This window comes from Mobula birostris, chromosome 19, assembly GCF_030028105.1.
Source record: "Mobula birostris isolate sMobBir1 chromosome 19, sMobBir1.hap1, whole genome shotgun sequence".
Taxonomy (NCBI): domain Eukaryota; kingdom Metazoa; phylum Chordata; class Chondrichthyes; order Myliobatiformes; family Myliobatidae; genus Mobula; species Mobula birostris.
In genome coordinates this window covers 66,715,724-66,733,389 of record NC_092388.1, presented here as the reverse complement: position 1 = coordinate 66,733,389, position 17,666 = coordinate 66,715,724, and the positions used below count along the sequence as shown (strand labels likewise).

Sequence of the window (17,666 nt, the reverse complement as noted above, 5' to 3'; positions counted from 1 at the left end):
AGGATCTATGCTGGGGAAGGGGAATGTCTATCGGAGTGGGATAGGGAGAATCTATCCTGGGGAAGGGGAGTGTCTATCCTGGGGGAAGGTGTGAGTCTGTCGGGGGTGTGATAGGGAGGATCTATCCTGGGGAAGGGGAGGATCTATCCTGGGGGAAGGGGTGAGTCTGTCGGAGGGGGATAGGGAGGATCTATCCTGGGGAAGGGGAGTGTCTATCGGAGGGGACGAGGATCTATCCTGGGGGAAGGGGAGTGTCTATCCGAGGGGGTATAGGGAGGATCTATCCTGGGGAAGGGGAGTGTCTATCGGGGGGGGGGATAAGGAGGATCTATCCTGGGGAAGGAGACGATCTATCCTGGGGGAAGGGGTGAGTCGATCCGAGGGGGGATAGGGAGGTTCTATCCTGGGGAAGGGGAGGATCTGTCCGGGGGAAGGGCTGAGTCTGTCCGGGATGCGGACTGGGTCCGCCGGCCACTCGAGTGCCGCCACGTCCCTCCTTTGCTCTGTCGGCGATGACGTGACGCGGACTCGCCGACCGGTGACGCTCGTCTTGTCCGAGCTCTTTCCCTTCCGCCGGCGGGCGGAACCCTTGTACTGTCGCGGGGCGATTATCGTTGTGACACCAGAGCCCGGTGGCGGTAGGGGTGGTGCGATGGCGGCCGATGGGGAGCAGCCGGGTCGCCGGTCTCTGCTCCCGATGAGTGCGGAGGTAGTGGACTCCAACCCATACAGGTGACAGTGCAGGGCATGGCATCCTGACTGTGGTAACTGGGGGAGTAAATGGTGGGGAGGATGTATGAGCGAAGCCGGTGGGATTTCGTGCGGAGAGCGGAGGATGGTGGGTGTGGGGGGAATGAACGGAGGTGGAATGATGCTGGCAGTGGGATTGTGCTGGGACTGTTTTATAAAGCTGGCTGCTTTTACAGAGTTGCTGTTTGGTGACAGCGCCGTGTCCAGGACAGTTTGCTGGCAGTGAGAGTCCGAGATTTAAGGCAGAGACATAAGCGCCCCCCCCCCACCTTATTTCAGCTTGGAGGGCCAGAGTTAGGGATTCAATTCCAGCGTCATCTGTAAGGAGTTTCTTGTCCCTCCCCGTGGAGTGTGTGGGTTTTCTCCGGCTGCTGAGAATGGGATGTAATATAAAGTAACAGTATTGAGGGGAAAGTTTTCAAATAGTAGCAGTAGATGATGTGTAGTTGAAACTGGGAAAGGCTGTAATTATGTGCAAAAGACTGCAGGTAGATACTGAAATATACAAGGAGTGATCACAGACCTTAAAATGGTTGCAGATGTTTCCTGACAGCTGCGGAGGAAAAACGCAGGAGAGTAGAAGTGAGAAGCAGGTGGAGACCTTGTGCGAGTCAATAATGGCAATGAGAGTATGTTTAGGAAGAGCTTGAAAGAAAACGTACAAACCAAAGCATTTTTATCTTTTTCCTGTTTTTTTTTGTTAATTAGTTGCAAGGGAGAGCAGAAAAAGTGTTGTGAGGCATAATGGGCGGGGTTTTCTGGAAGGTCTGATATCATCGCAAGAAGCAAAAGAAGGGCATCACAATATATACATGTACTCTGTCTATTAAATCCCCGATAATCCCCTGGCCTTGTTGCATTAACCACGGAAATGGTCCTAAGTATTTTGTGTACTGTTGTGAGAAGGGGGGAAGTAACACTGGCCACACGTCTGGCACTAAGTCTGTCCCGGTGGCTCAGAGGGGTAGGGAACTAGGGGTAGAAGGGTGGGTTGGCAAGTTTGCAGACGACACAAAGGTTGGTGGTGTTGTAGATAGTGTAGAGGATAGTCGAAGATTGCAGAGAGACATTGATAGGATGCAGAAGTGGGCTGAGAAGTGGCAGATGGAGTTTAACCTGGAGAAGTGAGGTGGTACACTTTGGAAGGACAAACTCCAAGGCAGAGTACAAAGTAAATGGCAGGATACTTGGTAGTGTGGAGGAGCAGAGGGATCTGGGGGTACATGTCCACAGATCCCTGAAAGTTGCCTCACAGGTGGATAAGGTAGTTAAGAAAGCTTATGGGGTGTTAGATTTCATAAGTCGAGGGATAGAGTTTAAGAGTCGTGATGTAATGATGCAGCTCTATAAAACTCTGGTTAGGCCACACTTGGAGTACTGTGTCCAGTTCTGGTCGCCTCACTATAGGAAGGATGTGAAAGCATTGGAAAGGGTACAGAGGAGATTTACCAGGATGCTGCCTGGTTTAGAAAGTATGCATTATGATCAGAGATTAAGGGAGCTAGGGCTTTACTCTTTGGAGAGAAGGAGGATGAGAGGAGACATGATAGAGGTATACAAGATATTAAGAGGAATAGATAGAGTGGATAGCCAGTACCTCTTCCCCAGGGCACCACTGCTCAATACAAGAGGACATGGCTTTAAGGTAAGGGGTGGGAAGTTCAAGGGGGATATTAGAGGAAGGTTTTTTACTCAGAGAGTGGTTGGTGTGTGGAATGCACTGCCTGAGTCAGTGGTGGAGGCAGATACACTAGTGAAGTTTAAGAGACTACTAGACAGGTATATGGAGGAATCTAAGGTGGGGGGTTATATGGGAGGCAGGGTTTGAGAGTCGGCACAACATTGTGGGCTGAAGGGCCTATAATGTGCTGTACTATTCTATGTTCTATGCTCAAAGTTAGGGGGACAGATGGGTGATTCTGTGAATACATCAAAGAAACACTGATGGTCATTTGCCTCCCAGGTGCCAGGGTTTGTGGTGTTTCTGAACACATCCACAATAACCTGAAAAGGGAAGGTGAGCAGCCAGAAGTCATGGTACATATTGGTACCAACGACATGGGTAGAAAAAGGGAGATGGTCCTGGAAAACAAACTACAGGGAGTTAGGAAGGAAGCTGAGACACAGGACCTCAAGGGTAGTAATCTCAGGATTGCTGCCTGTGCCACGCAACAGTGAGGATAGGAATAGAGTGAGGTGGCAGGTAAATGTGTGCCTGAAGAATTGGAATGGGGGCAGGGATTCAGATTTCTGAATAATTGGGACCTCTTCTGGGGCAGGGACGGGTTGCACTTGAATCCGAGGAAGACCAATATTCTTGCCGGCTGAGCTGTTGGGAGTGGTTTAAACTAATATGGCAGGGGGATGGGTAACAGGATGATAGAGCTGAGGGTGAGACAGCAGGTTACAAGTAGATGATGGGTGTAACATGAATGTTAGGAAGGACAAGCCAATGACTGGGTACAAATGCAGACAGAGTGGAGTTGAATTGTACCACAGAGGCAAAATTCAAAAAGCAAAGAAAGCAGGACTGAGGGTGTTGTACTGTACTTAAATGTGCGTAGCATTCAGAATGAAGTGGACAAACTCGTGGTGCAGTTACAGATTGATCGGTGTGACGTTGTGGTCATCACTGAGTAATGGCTGATAGTTGGGAGCTTAACATCAAACAATATACTTTGTATTGAAAGGACACCAGGAAGGCAAAGGTGGTGGTGTGGCTCTGTTGGTAATAGATGGAATTACATCTTTAGAAAGAGATGACATGGATCAGAGAATGTTGAATCTTTGTGGGTGGAATTAAGAAACATGGGAATTACGTAGCCAAGATGTGGGGTTGAGATTGCAAAGGGTGCTAGAAAAGGCATGTGATAAGGATAATGACACAATTGTAATGGAGGACTTCAATATGCAAGGGGATTGGGAAAATCAAGTTGGTGTCAGATCGTAAGAGAGGGAATTTGTTGAATGCTTATGAGGTGGCTTTTTAGAACAGCTTGTGCTTGAGCCTACTTGGGGAAAGGCTATCTTAGATTGGGTGTTGTGTAATAACCCAAATCTTATTAGGGAGCTAATGTAAAAGACCACTACTTTTCACATTGTTTGTCAATGATTTGGATAAGGGAATTGATGGCTTTGTTGCAAAGTTTGCGGATGATAAGATAGGTGGAGGGGTAGGTAGTACTGAGGAAGCAATACGATTGCAGAAGGACTTAGATTGCAAGAATGGGCAAAATGATGGAATAGAGTGTTGGGAAATGTACGGTAATGCATTTTTGTTAAAGGAACAATAGGGCCGACTATTGTCTTCATGGGGAGAAGGTTCAAATATCAGAGGTGCAGAGGGACTTTGGAGTCCATGTGCAGGACTTCCAGAAGGTTGATTTACATGTTGAGTCTGTGGTGAAGAAGGCAAATGTAATGTTAGCATTTATTTCAAGGGGGATAGAATATAAAAGCGAGGAGATAATGCTGAAGCTTTGTAAGACACTAATCAGGCCGCTCTTGGAGTACTGTCAACAGTTTTGGGCCCCATATCTCAGAAAGGATGTGTTATTGGAGAGAGTCCAGAGAAGGTTTGCAAGGATGATTCGGTGAATGAAGGGGTTAACATATGAGAAGTGTTTGGCAGCTTTGGGCCTGTACTCACTGGAATTTAGAAGAATGTGTGGGGATCTCATTGAAACCTATCGAACGTTGAAAGGACTAGATAGGGTGGATATGGTGGGGGTGTCCGGAACTAGAGGGCACAACCTCAAAATTGATGGGTGACCTTTTAGAACAGAGGTAAGGAGGAATTTTTTTAGCCAGGGAGTAGTGAATCTGTGGTATGCTCTGTAACAGACTGTGGTGGAGGCAATTCCATGGGTTTATTTAAGGCAAAAGTTGATGTTTCCTGATTGGTCAGGGCATCAAAGTATATGGCAAGAAAACAGATGTATGGGGTTAAGTGGGATCCGGGATCTGCCATGATGGAATGGCCTAATTCTGTTTCTATGTCTTGTGGTCTATACTTGTACAAATTACACAACAGGGAAATTGGGTCAGGGGTCATAGCTGGAGACCTATTCTCTTTAGGAGAGTGTTTAACAACAGTTATTATTTACCTACATTATGTGGCATTCACTGCAATTCATTTAGTTTTTTGCTGCATCAAGCAAAAATATAACGCAATTTCTTCGAAATACTGCTTTATGCCAGCAGTTAGTGTTCAGAGTTAAGATTCTTTGTTTCACTTCACAATCCTCTTTCAGTATGGGTATTTCCCATGCAATCAAATCATTCTAATGTGATATACTACACTTGCACAGTTTTGTTCCTCTCCGCTCTCACCCTATCCCCACAGGAATTATCTATGAATACTGAACTATTAGTGTGGGTTTGCTGTTCGGGTCATAGGGTATCATGAGACAACCCCTTGAGGTAGCTCAGGCACAATGGAATGAATGGCTTAAAGGTTCTTTGATTCTGTTTGACTGATCGCAGCGAACGTTTCCAAAACCCGATTCATTGAAGACTGAGGGACAGACAACAGGTCAGTTAGTGATGACTGTTTTGTCAATGTGCTGCCATGCATTCTGATTGGTCAGGGTTCTGCATTCTGCACAGTTAACTATACTAAATGTTTACAGTCAGAGTTCTTCCTGTTTGAATAACTTCATTTCTCTTTGATATATCAACCCTTTACACAAAATATTCCCCAGTACCTTGTCAAAAAGTTGAGGTGCTGCTCATGTTTTTTTTCCTGCTAGTATGGTCTACAATATGAAGATTTTAATAATAAATATTTTCCACAACTTTTCTTTGTTTGTAACTGTTTCTTAACTGGTCTTTAACAATAGTGAACAAAATCATGACTGATGGCCACTGAAGTGGGAACCCTGAAGAAACTCGGGTACTACTTGAGAATGGTGATGAAAGTTTGTGCTACATTTCACTTGTTTCATTATTTTTCTATTTAATTTAGCCGGCTAATGGCTCTGAAGAGAATGGGTATTGTTGAAGATTATGAGGTGAGATGGATTTGTAAATGTCATCATGTTGCTTTTGGATGTTTTGACTAAAATGATGTCTGACTGGCATTCTCTGAAAACAGAAAATCCGTCAGTTTGCAGTGGCAGTCGTGGGTGTTGGTGGCGTTGGCAGTGTGACGGCTGAAATGTTGACAAGATGTGGCATTGGTAAGGTAATGCAAGCTTTCTTTCTTTTGATCTTCATCCTGTGACCACAGAGGGGAAAGGCTGACAGACCATTCTGTATAAATTAAAGAAGCAGGAACTGGCCACGGTCGGGCATTGCTGTGTTTGGCCTTACTCAGGCATTTTCTCAATCTGTTTCAAAATCGATCTTCTTCACCTTTGAGAATGAGCAATGACTACACATCCACAGATCCTCTGGTTTAGGGAAAACCAAATATTACCAGTACAGTGTACAAAGAAATTTGCCCTCAACCTGATTCTGAATGGCTGAATACAAGTTGAGCAGAAGACACTTGTGTTCTTTAAAATGTTTGCATATTTTGAGGTCATAATATGATACTGCTTTTTAGGAGATAAATGTATATTTGTTTGAAGAAGTTTCACTGAGTTCTTAGTAATAAAATGATGATTTATTAGCACTCAATTAACAGTACACTGTGCATTATGAAAGAAAAGCATCTGGAGGATCTGAACCCAGTTTTGTTCCAGTGTGAAAGTATCACCACCTTTTCCCCTACCTCAGCAAGTTCTTTCCTTGCAGATTCTTATCCAGCTGTTACCTGAATTCTGGGATTGAATCTACCTCCAGTACTTTCCCCAGTGGCCCCATTTCACATTTGGTTCTTTAACCAGTCACCTCTATTTTGTGTCCTTGTTCTGGAACAGTAGTTTCTGACTGTCTATACCTTCCACAGTTTTAAATCTCTCACAAGCTCTTCTCTGCTCCAAGGAGAACAATGGTGTTTCTCCAGTCTACAGAACTAATGCCTCTCATCTTAGGAATCAACTTTGGTAAAATTCTTCTGCATCCTCTCTAAACCTTTTACATATTTCCTAAAGCGTGATGGCAAGAACAGGGCACAATGCTTAGATGTGGCCAAACTAGTGTTACAGCTACTTTAAATCATGGCAACGACTAATTATTTCCAACTTGGTATCAAATGTGATCTCAGTGAACAGCTGCAGAAACCTCATCCATCTTTATGAATGTCTGGAAAATATTCCAGTGTACTCCAAGATGGCCTCCCTCATTATACCTTCTAAATTTGTCATCACAATCTTGTCCTGTGAGCTGAGTTGTACCTGTTCCCATTTACTCTTTAACCCTGTTCTTTCTGATCATTTTGGTTTAAGTTTAAGAATATCACAAATGTAATTGCTTCACTACAGATTGCTATGCCTTCAGCGATAGAGTTTCCTCTCCTCCTTATTTCTTCCTTTTAAGATGCTCCTTAAAACTGCTTTGACCAAACTTTTGGACATCTACTATCTCCCAGTGTGGCTTAGTGCTTTTTTTTGGTAACTGCTATGAAACATCATCTTTAGTTTCACTATGTGAAGGTTGTGTTGTATATGTTAAGCATAAGTGGAATATATTTCATTAATCACCCAGAAAAAAATCACTGACAATAACAACCCCCATGAGCCATGTTGACACCCATTTGTACTGGTTGCTTTAATGCTCGTGTACATGGGAGTGGAGCAGTTACTTAATCATCATAATTCACTATTAATCATTGACCTGATACGGTGACAGCCTGGAAATTTACATCTGGTCTATTAACTTGCTGGAGTATAGCATTACACGCCTTGATCTGAGGAGCTTGTAACTAGATTTTTGGAGGGGTTTGAGTAAATTCAGTCATTGATTACTTTACTTTTGCAATTTGCAGCTTTTGCTATTTGATTATGACAAAGTGGAACTGGCCAATATGAACCGACTGTTCTTCCAGCCTCACCAGGCTGGACTAAGCAAAGTGGAAGCAGCAAAGTGCACTCTGAGGTAAAGCTCTGCACGGTTATCACTACGGGCTTGTCAGCTGAACGAGTGGCAAGTCAGATACAGTGTGGGGAAGCTGTGACTCATCCAATTCAGCAGGAAAATAGAAGCCTATCATCTAAATGGTGATAGAGAGCAGAGAGTGTGGGTGACGTGGTGCATCATTTTATTAAAAGAGTTAACATGTAGTTACAGCAATTAACAAGTAAAGTTAATTACAGTTTGCTACTGGAGCAACTGAATGCAAAATTAGGATGTGATGCTTTAGTTAAGGTACCAGTCAGATATCATCTGAATGATGTGGGCAGTATTGGTCTCCATATGTTAGGATGTATATGCATTTCAGCAGGTTTACACAACTAATTATCTGCAATGGACAGGTTGTCTTTAAGGAAAGGTTGGACAAGCTAGAATTGTATTGGCTGGTGTTCATTAGAGAGAGGGAGATTTGCTTGTAAAACAAGATCCCAAGAAGACTTGTTGGGGGCCAGGGAGATGTAGAAGGGATGTTACTATTTGTCAAAGAATCTGGAACTAGTGGTTTGAAAATAAGGGGTTACCTCTTTAAGATGGAGATGAGGCAAGGAAGTCTCCAAGGGCGGTGGAAGCAGAGTCTTTGACATTTTAGTACAAAGGTGGGCGAATACTTGATGGGTAAGGGACTGGTGAACCAATGGAATTCTCCACAAGAGTCCATTCCTGAAAATATTTATAAAACAAAGAAAATAAGACTTAATAATATAATGCTCCAGCATGGTCACAGGGCCTACTGGCCCATGGAGCCTGTGCCACGGTCAATTAACCTACTGCTACTGATGCCTTTGGAATGTGACATGAGAACATACAGACAGATACGGAATTGAACCTGGGCCGCTGGCACTACAGTAGCATTCTGCCAACAGCTACACTACGGTGCCATCTTCCAGACGGTAAAGACATCAAGGGCAATAGGGAGAGGATGGGAATATGATACTGAGACAGAATCATCTGTGATTGTGTCTAATGGCAGAGCACGCTTGAATGATACACTCCTGCTGATTTGTATGTATAATAAGGTCACTAATGTTTTTACACAATCTATCAGGAACTGAATGTCGATTTCCTGTCTTTGAATTTACAGGAACATTAATCCTGATGTTGAGTTTGAAGTTCATAACTACAATATTACAACAATGAACAACTTTCAGCATTTCATGGATCGAATCAGGTTAGGTTTGTGACTAATAATAGACATTTTGCTTCTCTGTCCATGGAAGGTGACTGTGCTACTGACTATTTATAGCTCTTTCTCTGCATGTTTCAGATATATCTTCAAACACTGTTTGGCCACTCCAGAGAGTTTCCATTTTCAGAGAAGGGCATAACTATGGTCAATCAATAAGTACATGGCGTCCAATGGGGACATGGGTGGAAATTCTTTACTAGTGTTGAGTTTGTTTCCACCAGGTTGATTAAAACAAAAAGATGTTAAACAGAGACTAAAAAGGCACTTGAGAATGTAGGGAACAGAGTAAATGAAATCAACGGGAAACTTGTGGAACATAACGACACATCAATGTTTTCACTAGGTGAGGCTTAAATAAGAAAACTTAATTAGAAGATAGGGTACCAGCCTTTTTAACCAGAATATGTAGAAATTTCTTTTCAGGGGGTAGCGAATCTCTGGAAGTCCCTTCCCTAAAAAGTTCTGGAGGCTAAGTGAAGGTTTATAAATGTAAGAGATTGAAGAACATGGAGATCTGGCGCATTGGAGGAATTGAAGCCTGTATAGATTGGACATTATCATATTGAATGGAGGGACAGGATCGAGGGGACTGGCAATCTGTTCCTGCTACTTTCTTGTGCTTGTAAATGCCAGTTGGGCCAAATTTTGCATGCAAAATACCATATGCCTTTTTGGAAAAGATCTAACCCCTCTTGAATAGCCCTTAGAGGTCTCTTGGATTAGTACATGGAGTAAATTTACATTCTGACACATTTAACTTTCTTTAATTTCAAAGAGCATTAAAGCACTTGGGATTCAATTGAGGGTTAGCGGGGTAGATGCAGGGATGATATCTCTCAGACTGGTGGTGAGTCTTGGGAATTCTGTGCTCAAGATGCTGTAGCAGCTCAGACACCGAGAATATTCAGTGCTGATGCCCACAGATTTCTGGATATTTAGGAAATTGTGCAGGGAAGAGATCAGCGTATGAGCAGACCAGGTGATTTGCGTGACTAAGTGGAGCTGTGACTGTTGCATACAGTGCAGATATGAGGGCTGAATGCTTTTACTTGGGTTCTTTTTAGGATTTCACTTTCTGTTTCAGAGGAATCGCCAGTTTGGCACAGATCTCGCCAATAAGGTAAGATGCTGATCTCAATCAGTCCCTGACAAAGGATACTAACTCGATACTGTCTTAATTCCAATTAGGAATGGTGGGTTAGGTGAAGGGAAGCCTGTGGATCTGGTACTGAGCTGTGTCGACAACTTTGAAGCCCGTATGACAATAAACACTGTGAGTTCATATTATTTAATCCAAGATTCCTAGTGCCACTGAAACAGTAGTTTCATTCTGTCAACTGAAGTTAATGACTTGCTTTAAGACAGTGTTTGAAGATTTCCTCATTTTGTCTAGGCTTGCAATGAGCTTGCTCAGGTGTGGATGGAGTCTGGGGTCAGTGAAAATGCAGTCTCGGGACATATACAGCTTCTCATTCCAGGAGAAACGGCCTGTTTTGCGGTATGTCAGTGTTGTTCATCACATTGCTTTTCATTATTGCAAATAAGTCCTTGGATTGCAGAATTTACTGGCTTCCTAGACATAGGCTATACTGAGCTTCTGCAAAGGAAATGCTGCATCTGTTAATCGAGACACAAGGGTCTGCAGAAAACAGTGGTAGTGCCATTCAATGTCAAGTGCAGTGTGAGTTGTTAAAATGCTGGTTGCCTGGGGTGAGAGGAATTGCGGCCCATGCGTGAAGGTTACTGTTCATATCTAGATTGTCCTGGTGACTGGTCTTTGTGATGCCTGGCATTTGCTCCTTTTGCAGTGTGCACCCCCACTTGTCGTGGCTGCGAACATTGATGAGAAGACGCTGAAACGTGAGGGGGTCTGTGCAGCCAGTCTCCCCACCACCATGGCAGTGGTGGCAGGCCTTCTTGTACAGAATGTCCTGAAGTAAGTAAGTAATGAGTAGCTTTTCTTGCTCTAACACAGCAGCATGTTAATTACTGCAGTGGTTCCCAACCACTGGGCCGCGAGGAAACGATATGATTTGGCGATACGAAACGATATGAGTCAGCTGCACCTTTCCTCATTCCCTGTCACGCACTGTTGAACTTGGAACATAGGGTTGACAACTGTCCCGTATTAGCCGGGACGTCCCGTATTTCCCCCCACTAATGTACAGCATTCCTATGAAACCGTTCGTAAGCCGAAATGGCGTAAAACGAAGAAGCAATTACCATTAATTTATACAGGAAAAATTTTTGAGCATTCCCAGACCCAAAAAATAGACTACCAAATCATACCAAATAACACACAAAACCTAAAATAACACTCATATATAGTAAAAGCAGGAATGATATAAATACACAGCTTATATAAAGTAGAAATAATGTATGTACAGTAATTTCACTGAACAGAATCGGGAAGATTACGCCAAAACTAATTTGTAGGGAAAAAAATGGGCACGTACACGCATGCGCACACAGGTGCCCGCGCAAGGCTTCATGATCATGGTAGTAATTCTCGGGGTAAACACAAGTGTCCCATATTTGACTGCTACTTTTGTCCTTTATTTGGGAGTGAGAAAGTTGGCAACCCTACTTGAACACCACCTGCGCCCCCCTCAGTCGGCCGGTCCGCGTTGCAAAAAAGGTAGGGGACCCCTGAGCTACTGGCATCAAACATGACTCAAACAATGAAATTCAGCCCAATCTGAAAGTTTGTCCTCCAGTTGTTTAATGAGTTACTTGTTTTTTTATTTCCTCTTACCTTTCCAAGGTACCTTTTGGGCTTTGGTTCTGTGAGTTATTATCTGGGTTACAATGCAATGCAAGATTTTTTCCCAACAATGATGATGAAGCCAAATCCAAACTGTGATGATCAAATTTGCAGACTCCGCCAGAAAGAGTACAAGGTGAGCCTCACTCGAGTAATAGAGCACTTACTACCCAAGGAAAGTAAGACACACTTTCACTTCAATGGCAACTTTTGGGACTTATTAAGCTAGTTAAGTTCTCAGTAATTTGCATATGTCAATCTCCTGAACAACATGACAGTGACCAAATAATGTTTGGGAATAGTTGAGGGATACAAACCAGTCAAAACACCACGGAAAGTATCCCTGCCGTGCCTCGAAATCCAGCACCTTGGAGCAAAGAAGCCTAAGCAAGCAACAAACAAGAAACTGAAGGAACTAAGCAGGTCAGACAGCATCCAAGGAAAAAAATGGACAGTAAGTCCTAGAACATTATAGCACAGAAACAGGCCCTTTGGCCAATCTAGTACGTGCCAAACTATTAATTTACATCCCACCAACCTGCACCCGGACTCCGCCACAGCCCTCCATCCCCCTCCTATCCATGTCTCTATCCAAATTTCTCTTAAATGTTGAAATCAGACCCCCATCTACCACATCTGCTGGCAGCTCATTCCACACTCTCACCATCCCCTGAGTGAAGGGATTCCTCTTCATGTTCCTCTTAAACATTTCACCTTTCACCCTTAACCCATGACCTCTAGTTTTAGTCTCACCCAGCCTCAGTGGAAAGTCTGCTTGCATTTACCCAATCTATACCCCTCAATTTTATATACCTCTTGCAACTCGTGTATAGCTAAGGACGTTTTAAATCTCTCTGCTAGGGCCCCTCTGGTTAGGAGCCTCTTAGTGAGGAGTTGGTGGTGTGGGTCCTGAGGCTCTTGTATCTCCTTCCTGATGGCAGCTGCAAGAAGAGAACATGGCCAAGGTTGGTGGGGATCCTTGATGCTTTCCTGCGACATCGTTCGCTCTTTGTAGATGTGCTTAATGGTGGGGAAGGCTTTACCCATGATGGACTGGGCCATACGCACTACTTGTAGGTTTTGAAATGTTTGGAGCCGGAAATGAAAAGGTTAAGAGATGGTAAAAGGCTGGAAGAGGGAGCCCAAGAGCAAGGAGAAGGGTGGAGATGGGGTGAGGGCACCTTATAAAGAATTAGATGCAGATGAAGGGTTCAACATCATGGTGGCCCTGAAACCATGCACAAAATGCTGGAGGAACTCGGCAGGCTACGCAGCATCTATGGAAGAGTAAATAGTCGACATTTCGGGCTGAGACCCTTCACCAGGTCCTGATGAAGGCAGCAGCTGCAGAGAAGGCCACTAATGAATGGTGGAAAATAGAATTGGTGTAAGTGGGTACTTGATGTCGATGGGCTGAGAGGCCAATTGCAGAGCTGTCTATATATCTTTGTGAACCTGGGGGTATTTTATGTCCAGCAGAGGGCAGAATGTCCTTGATTTCATATTTCATCCAACAGCTGAGAGAGTGCAACTCTGTATTGTTGCAACTGGATTGTCAGCCCTGGTCTGAGTGCTGAGGTCTCTGGAGTTAGAGTGGGACCCAGTGAGCCATGAGTGGCACGTGGGATTCTGTAATAAACAAAAATCATTCAGACTCACCTATCCATAGCAGCACATTGTTCATTACTTAATCTAATTCAGGGATCCACTGCATTATGGCTAAGGTGGGGTTTTTTTTCATCATTTTATTGGGAGGGTGTGGCCATTTGATGCCAAAGACACTCAAACAAAAGTTGCTCAATGGACAACCATTCTGCTGTCCTTTGGCAGTGCAAACAGAACTGGTATGCTTTTATCATACTCCTGAAGACTGGGTATTGAGTGATCCCCATCCTAGTCCCAGACACCATGTAAACCCACTCTATTGATGGCAGTCACTACAGCTGCTAAACAAATGCACTTTTCAGTAGAAAATATCGCAATGCATTTAAGGGAGCATTATCAAAAAAATTCACATTAATTCACACGAGGAATTTGGACAGGTAACTGGCAAGACTGGGTTTCCTCGTGTAAAATTGCCACAGATGAACAGGTAAAAGGTAAATGGGGAGTTCCACAGTGTGAGGTCCTTTGCTAACAGAGGCACACTGTTTGAAAACTTGGGGGTGCGGCTCTGGTGTTGCAGATTACACACAAGAGATTTGAAACAAGCATGTCAATTTTAAACCTCATTTAACAGGGAGTCAGCTTAGGCCAAAAACAGCACTCAATGCTACTGGCAGCAGAGTTTTGGAAAAAAGACCTGTTTACATAGGATAAGAGGAGAGCCGGGTTGGTTAGAAACAGCATAAAAAAAATTGTCCATTATACCTTAGGGGAGCCCCCTCACCATCCCCTTTCCATTACCCTTTGTGGTGGTTGTCCATTTCCTGTCCTTTCAAGGTCTTGTGCCACAAGGCACCAGAGTTGTTCACATGGCATCCTTGCATACAGACTCCTATTTGCCTGGGATTTGAAAGTGATGAATGGAAAAGTTGATATTTATTCTTTGCTCTCTCCACCATGCCTTGCAGGAAAAAGAAACAGAACAACCAAAGGACAAATTGGTGAAGGAGGAAGAACAGATAAAACATGAAAATAATGTTTGGGGTGAGATCAGATTTAATAATTCACCTCATTGATGTCAATGGAATTTTAGTATTTGTTCCAAAAGCCCAATGAGTTGTAGGTACCTCCCTGGGAGAGATTGGTGGGATAGATGAAAAACTCAAACTTATCAAATGAATAGCAAGGACATAATTACCCCTCTGATTTAAACAGTATGTTGTTGTGCAGAAAGCCTACTACTGAAAATAACCCATAACAGAAGATCAGTGGGTCTCAAGTGTAGGGTAAATAAGTAACACATTCTCAGTTTGGCTTTCCTTATGACCACAGTACTCCAGACCTCATTGAGCACCATCTCCGTCTTCCACGAAAGCCAGGATCACTGGCTAATCTCCCACTGCCTAGCCATTTTAGTATCACTTGTCATTCCTGCACCAACCTCTGTCCACCACCTTCTCTACTGCGAAGTCGAGGGCAGATGCAAATTAGAGGAACAATACCTCCTATCCACCTGGTCAGTCTCCAGCCTGACAACATGAACATAGATTTCACTAACTTTCAGAAACAACTTTCTTCCTAATCCCGCCAGTCCTAACCCTGCCCCTTCTCTCATTCTGCTCACCACCCATACATTCCTTTCTTTACTGTCCTCTGCATCTTCAACCCTCTCACTTCCACCTATCACCTGAAATGATTCTTCTCATTTCCACTCTCCCTCCCTAATCTGTATCAACCAAAATCTTGCCTGCTCTTGATCCACCTCTCTCCCCATCTTTTTATACTGGTTATCTCACCTCTTTCCAGTCCTGTTAAAGGGTCTCAACCTGAAATGTCATCTGTCCACTTCCCTCCATAGATGCTGCCTGACCCACTGAGTTCCTCCAGGCAGTGTCCAAGCTCAACAATCTTTAGCTGCTTTATCAGTGATTATCCTTCCATCAATAGGTCAGATGTGGGATGGGCATTGATGATTCCAGTGTTCGCTGGTAGCTGGCACAGAAGTGTCACGCGCCTTCATCTCCAGCAGGACCTTGACATTCTACTGCACCACTGTTACCAAATCACCCAGCTCCTCTATCCCAGGAGTCACTATCGTTTCAATGGACCAGCCTTGAATGTACCTTCCCTACAAGAGTGGGTGAGCAGCTATGTCTACTGCAGTGTGACTTTCCATCAGCAATATGGTACTCCTCTAATCAGTCTTTTCTGTAAGCACCCAGCATAACCTTATCTAGTTGTCTTACCTTGTTAAATTTCACCAGCTCATGATAGTTTTCCAACAGGGAGGTGAAGATTGACAAATTGGAAGCCCAAATGTCACCACCTAAGCACAAGTAAGGGCACTCAGAAGTGGGGCCTGACAGGTTTAAAAAATTATAGCTAGGTGCCAGTGCAGCTCTTTGCCATCAGTTGGTGGGTCTGTGGGGAGTTTGTTAATTTGCAGCAGCTCAGCAGCAAGCACCTTCCCCTTTCAGAAGTTTGGCACCCAGAACCAAGCACGTGTCAAAACTATGCTGATTGAGATAGTGGACGTCTGCAGAATGGGCTCCCCTTTGGCGGAACTGAAGGCAGGTTGGCTGCAGCAAACAGGCTGAGGTTGTGAAAGGTGCTGTGCAAAAATATAGGACTTGTCCTTTTGCAGGTATTGAGCTTGTTTCTGAGATCTCTGATGAGGAACTGAAAGCTGCTTCAGGCTGTATTCCAGACCTTCCAGAGGGAATCACAGTAGCTTACAGTGTGCCTATTAAGGTATGTTCATTTATTAATACTAAAATAATGCTGTGGAATCTCAAAAGAAATATTAAGGAAAATACACCTTCAGAACAATTTGTTTCGGTGACATCAGTGACCAAAATGTTGAAGAACACAAGAACTTTGCTATGAGGTTAGGCTGGTAGCTTGATGATGATCATGGCTTGCCTCCTCTTCAGTTTGACTGTCATCTCCACTGAGAGGTCAGACTTGCCCTAATATCTGATTTCATCTTGCCTCAGCTCATCTGCTGTTGCAGCCTCATCTGACTTGTATAGTGTGAAGTTTGTTTTGCGATAGTACAGTGAAAAGAAACAGTTAAGTACCAAGAGGGCATATTTGGATGGTGAGGGTCCTGAGTGATGGATGTCGCCTCGAGGCACTGCCTCTTAAAGATATTCTTGGTGGTTGGGAAGGTTGTGCCCCGAGTTTACAACCCTCTCCAGCCTCTTGCGATCCTGCAGCCTACTATGGAGTCTCCACTGCAACCAGTCGGAGTGCTGTCCACCGATCATCCATAGAAAACTGTTTCTGCTGACGTACCAAATCTCAAACGTCTAACACGTAGAATTGCTGATGTGCCTTTTCGGTGATTGCCCAGGATAGATCCAAGGATCCTCAATGACAACCGGTACTTTTTTTTTGTAATTTTATTTTTGCATTGAACTGTTCCTGCAGAACAACAAATTTCACATTATATAAATTTCAACAGCCCTCCTTCAGCCCTTGCAAACTCAGTCAGCCACAGCTGTACCATCTACTGTACTCTTAACTTACGCTAATTTATGCTCACTGACCTACAGATTCCTGGTTAAAAATCAGCTCAAATGCAATTATTGTTTTTTTTTTGTTTAACCAAGGGACTGCAGATGCTAGAAATCTTGAGCAACACGCACACGAAATGCTGGAGAAACTTGACAAGTCAGGCAGCGTGTATAGACAGTCGCAGTTTCAGATCAAGTCCTGATGAAGGGCCTCAGCTCGATCTTGGCTACTTATTCCCCTCCATACATGCTGCCTGAATTCCTCCAGCACTTTGTGGGTATTCTTGTGTTGTAGTCCTCTTGTAACCAGAAGTTGTTGTAGCGACTGACTGCATTTTACTTCTCTGTACTCTTGCTAGACAGATAATACTAACATCACTGGAGATACAGTTCAAGAGACAGACGAGAGCCTGGAGGATCTCATGGCTGCGATGAAGCGGTTATAACTACTTGCCATTCACAGTCCAGTTGACCGAATAGTTCTTATGACCTAAACTACATTGGGTCTTATCTGAATCATGGTGTCCACAGCCAGCAGTGCTGGTGAATATAATTGTACTGTTTTAAAACCTGTCCTCTGAAATTTTATTGCTTTAGTGACTGTACTTCATTATCATTTTACATTCCCCCGGAAGCAATGTTGTAAATGTCAAGGGTATGTTTAAATAAACTGCAAACTTAAGTAACACAATGGCTGCAGTGGTTGTGTTAAGAGTCAGAATACTATAGCACAAACAGTCCGTGCCATACTAGACTCTGTCTAGTCCCATGGACCTGCACCTGAAACCGCCCTCCATATCAAACTTCTCTTAAATATATAATTGAA

General features: G+C 43.8%; 1 protein-coding gene across 4 annotated transcripts; it reads left to right on the top strand.

Annotated features, from left to right (window-relative positions):
- Positions 1–445: 445 nt before the first annotated feature.
- uba5 (ubiquitin-like modifier activating enzyme 5) lies at positions 446–17,526 on the top strand. Of its 4 annotated transcripts, none has more exons than XM_072283769.1 (12): positions 449–732; positions 5,717–5,762; positions 5,846–5,935; positions 7,622–7,731; positions 8,849–8,935; positions 10,142–10,226; positions 10,347–10,451; positions 10,762–10,889; positions 11,718–11,853; positions 14,291–14,366; positions 15,967–16,073; positions 17,204–17,526. In XM_072283769.1, exons 1-12 carry the CDS (start codon positions 452–454, stop codon positions 17,273–17,275), a joined length of 1,323 nt encoding a protein of 440 aa, XP_072139870.1. In that variant the 5' UTR covers positions 449–451; the 3' UTR covers positions 17,276–17,526. The 4 variants fall into 4 exon arrangements, with proteins under 4 accessions (XP_072139871.1, XP_072139870.1, XP_072139868.1 ...); XM_072283767.1 differs by having other exon boundaries at positions 453–732; positions 17,200–17,526; XM_072283771.1 differs by lacking the exons at positions 449–732; positions 5,717–5,762 and having other exon boundaries at positions 5,844–5,930; positions 17,200–17,526.
- Positions 17,527–17,666: the final 140 nt, after the last annotated feature.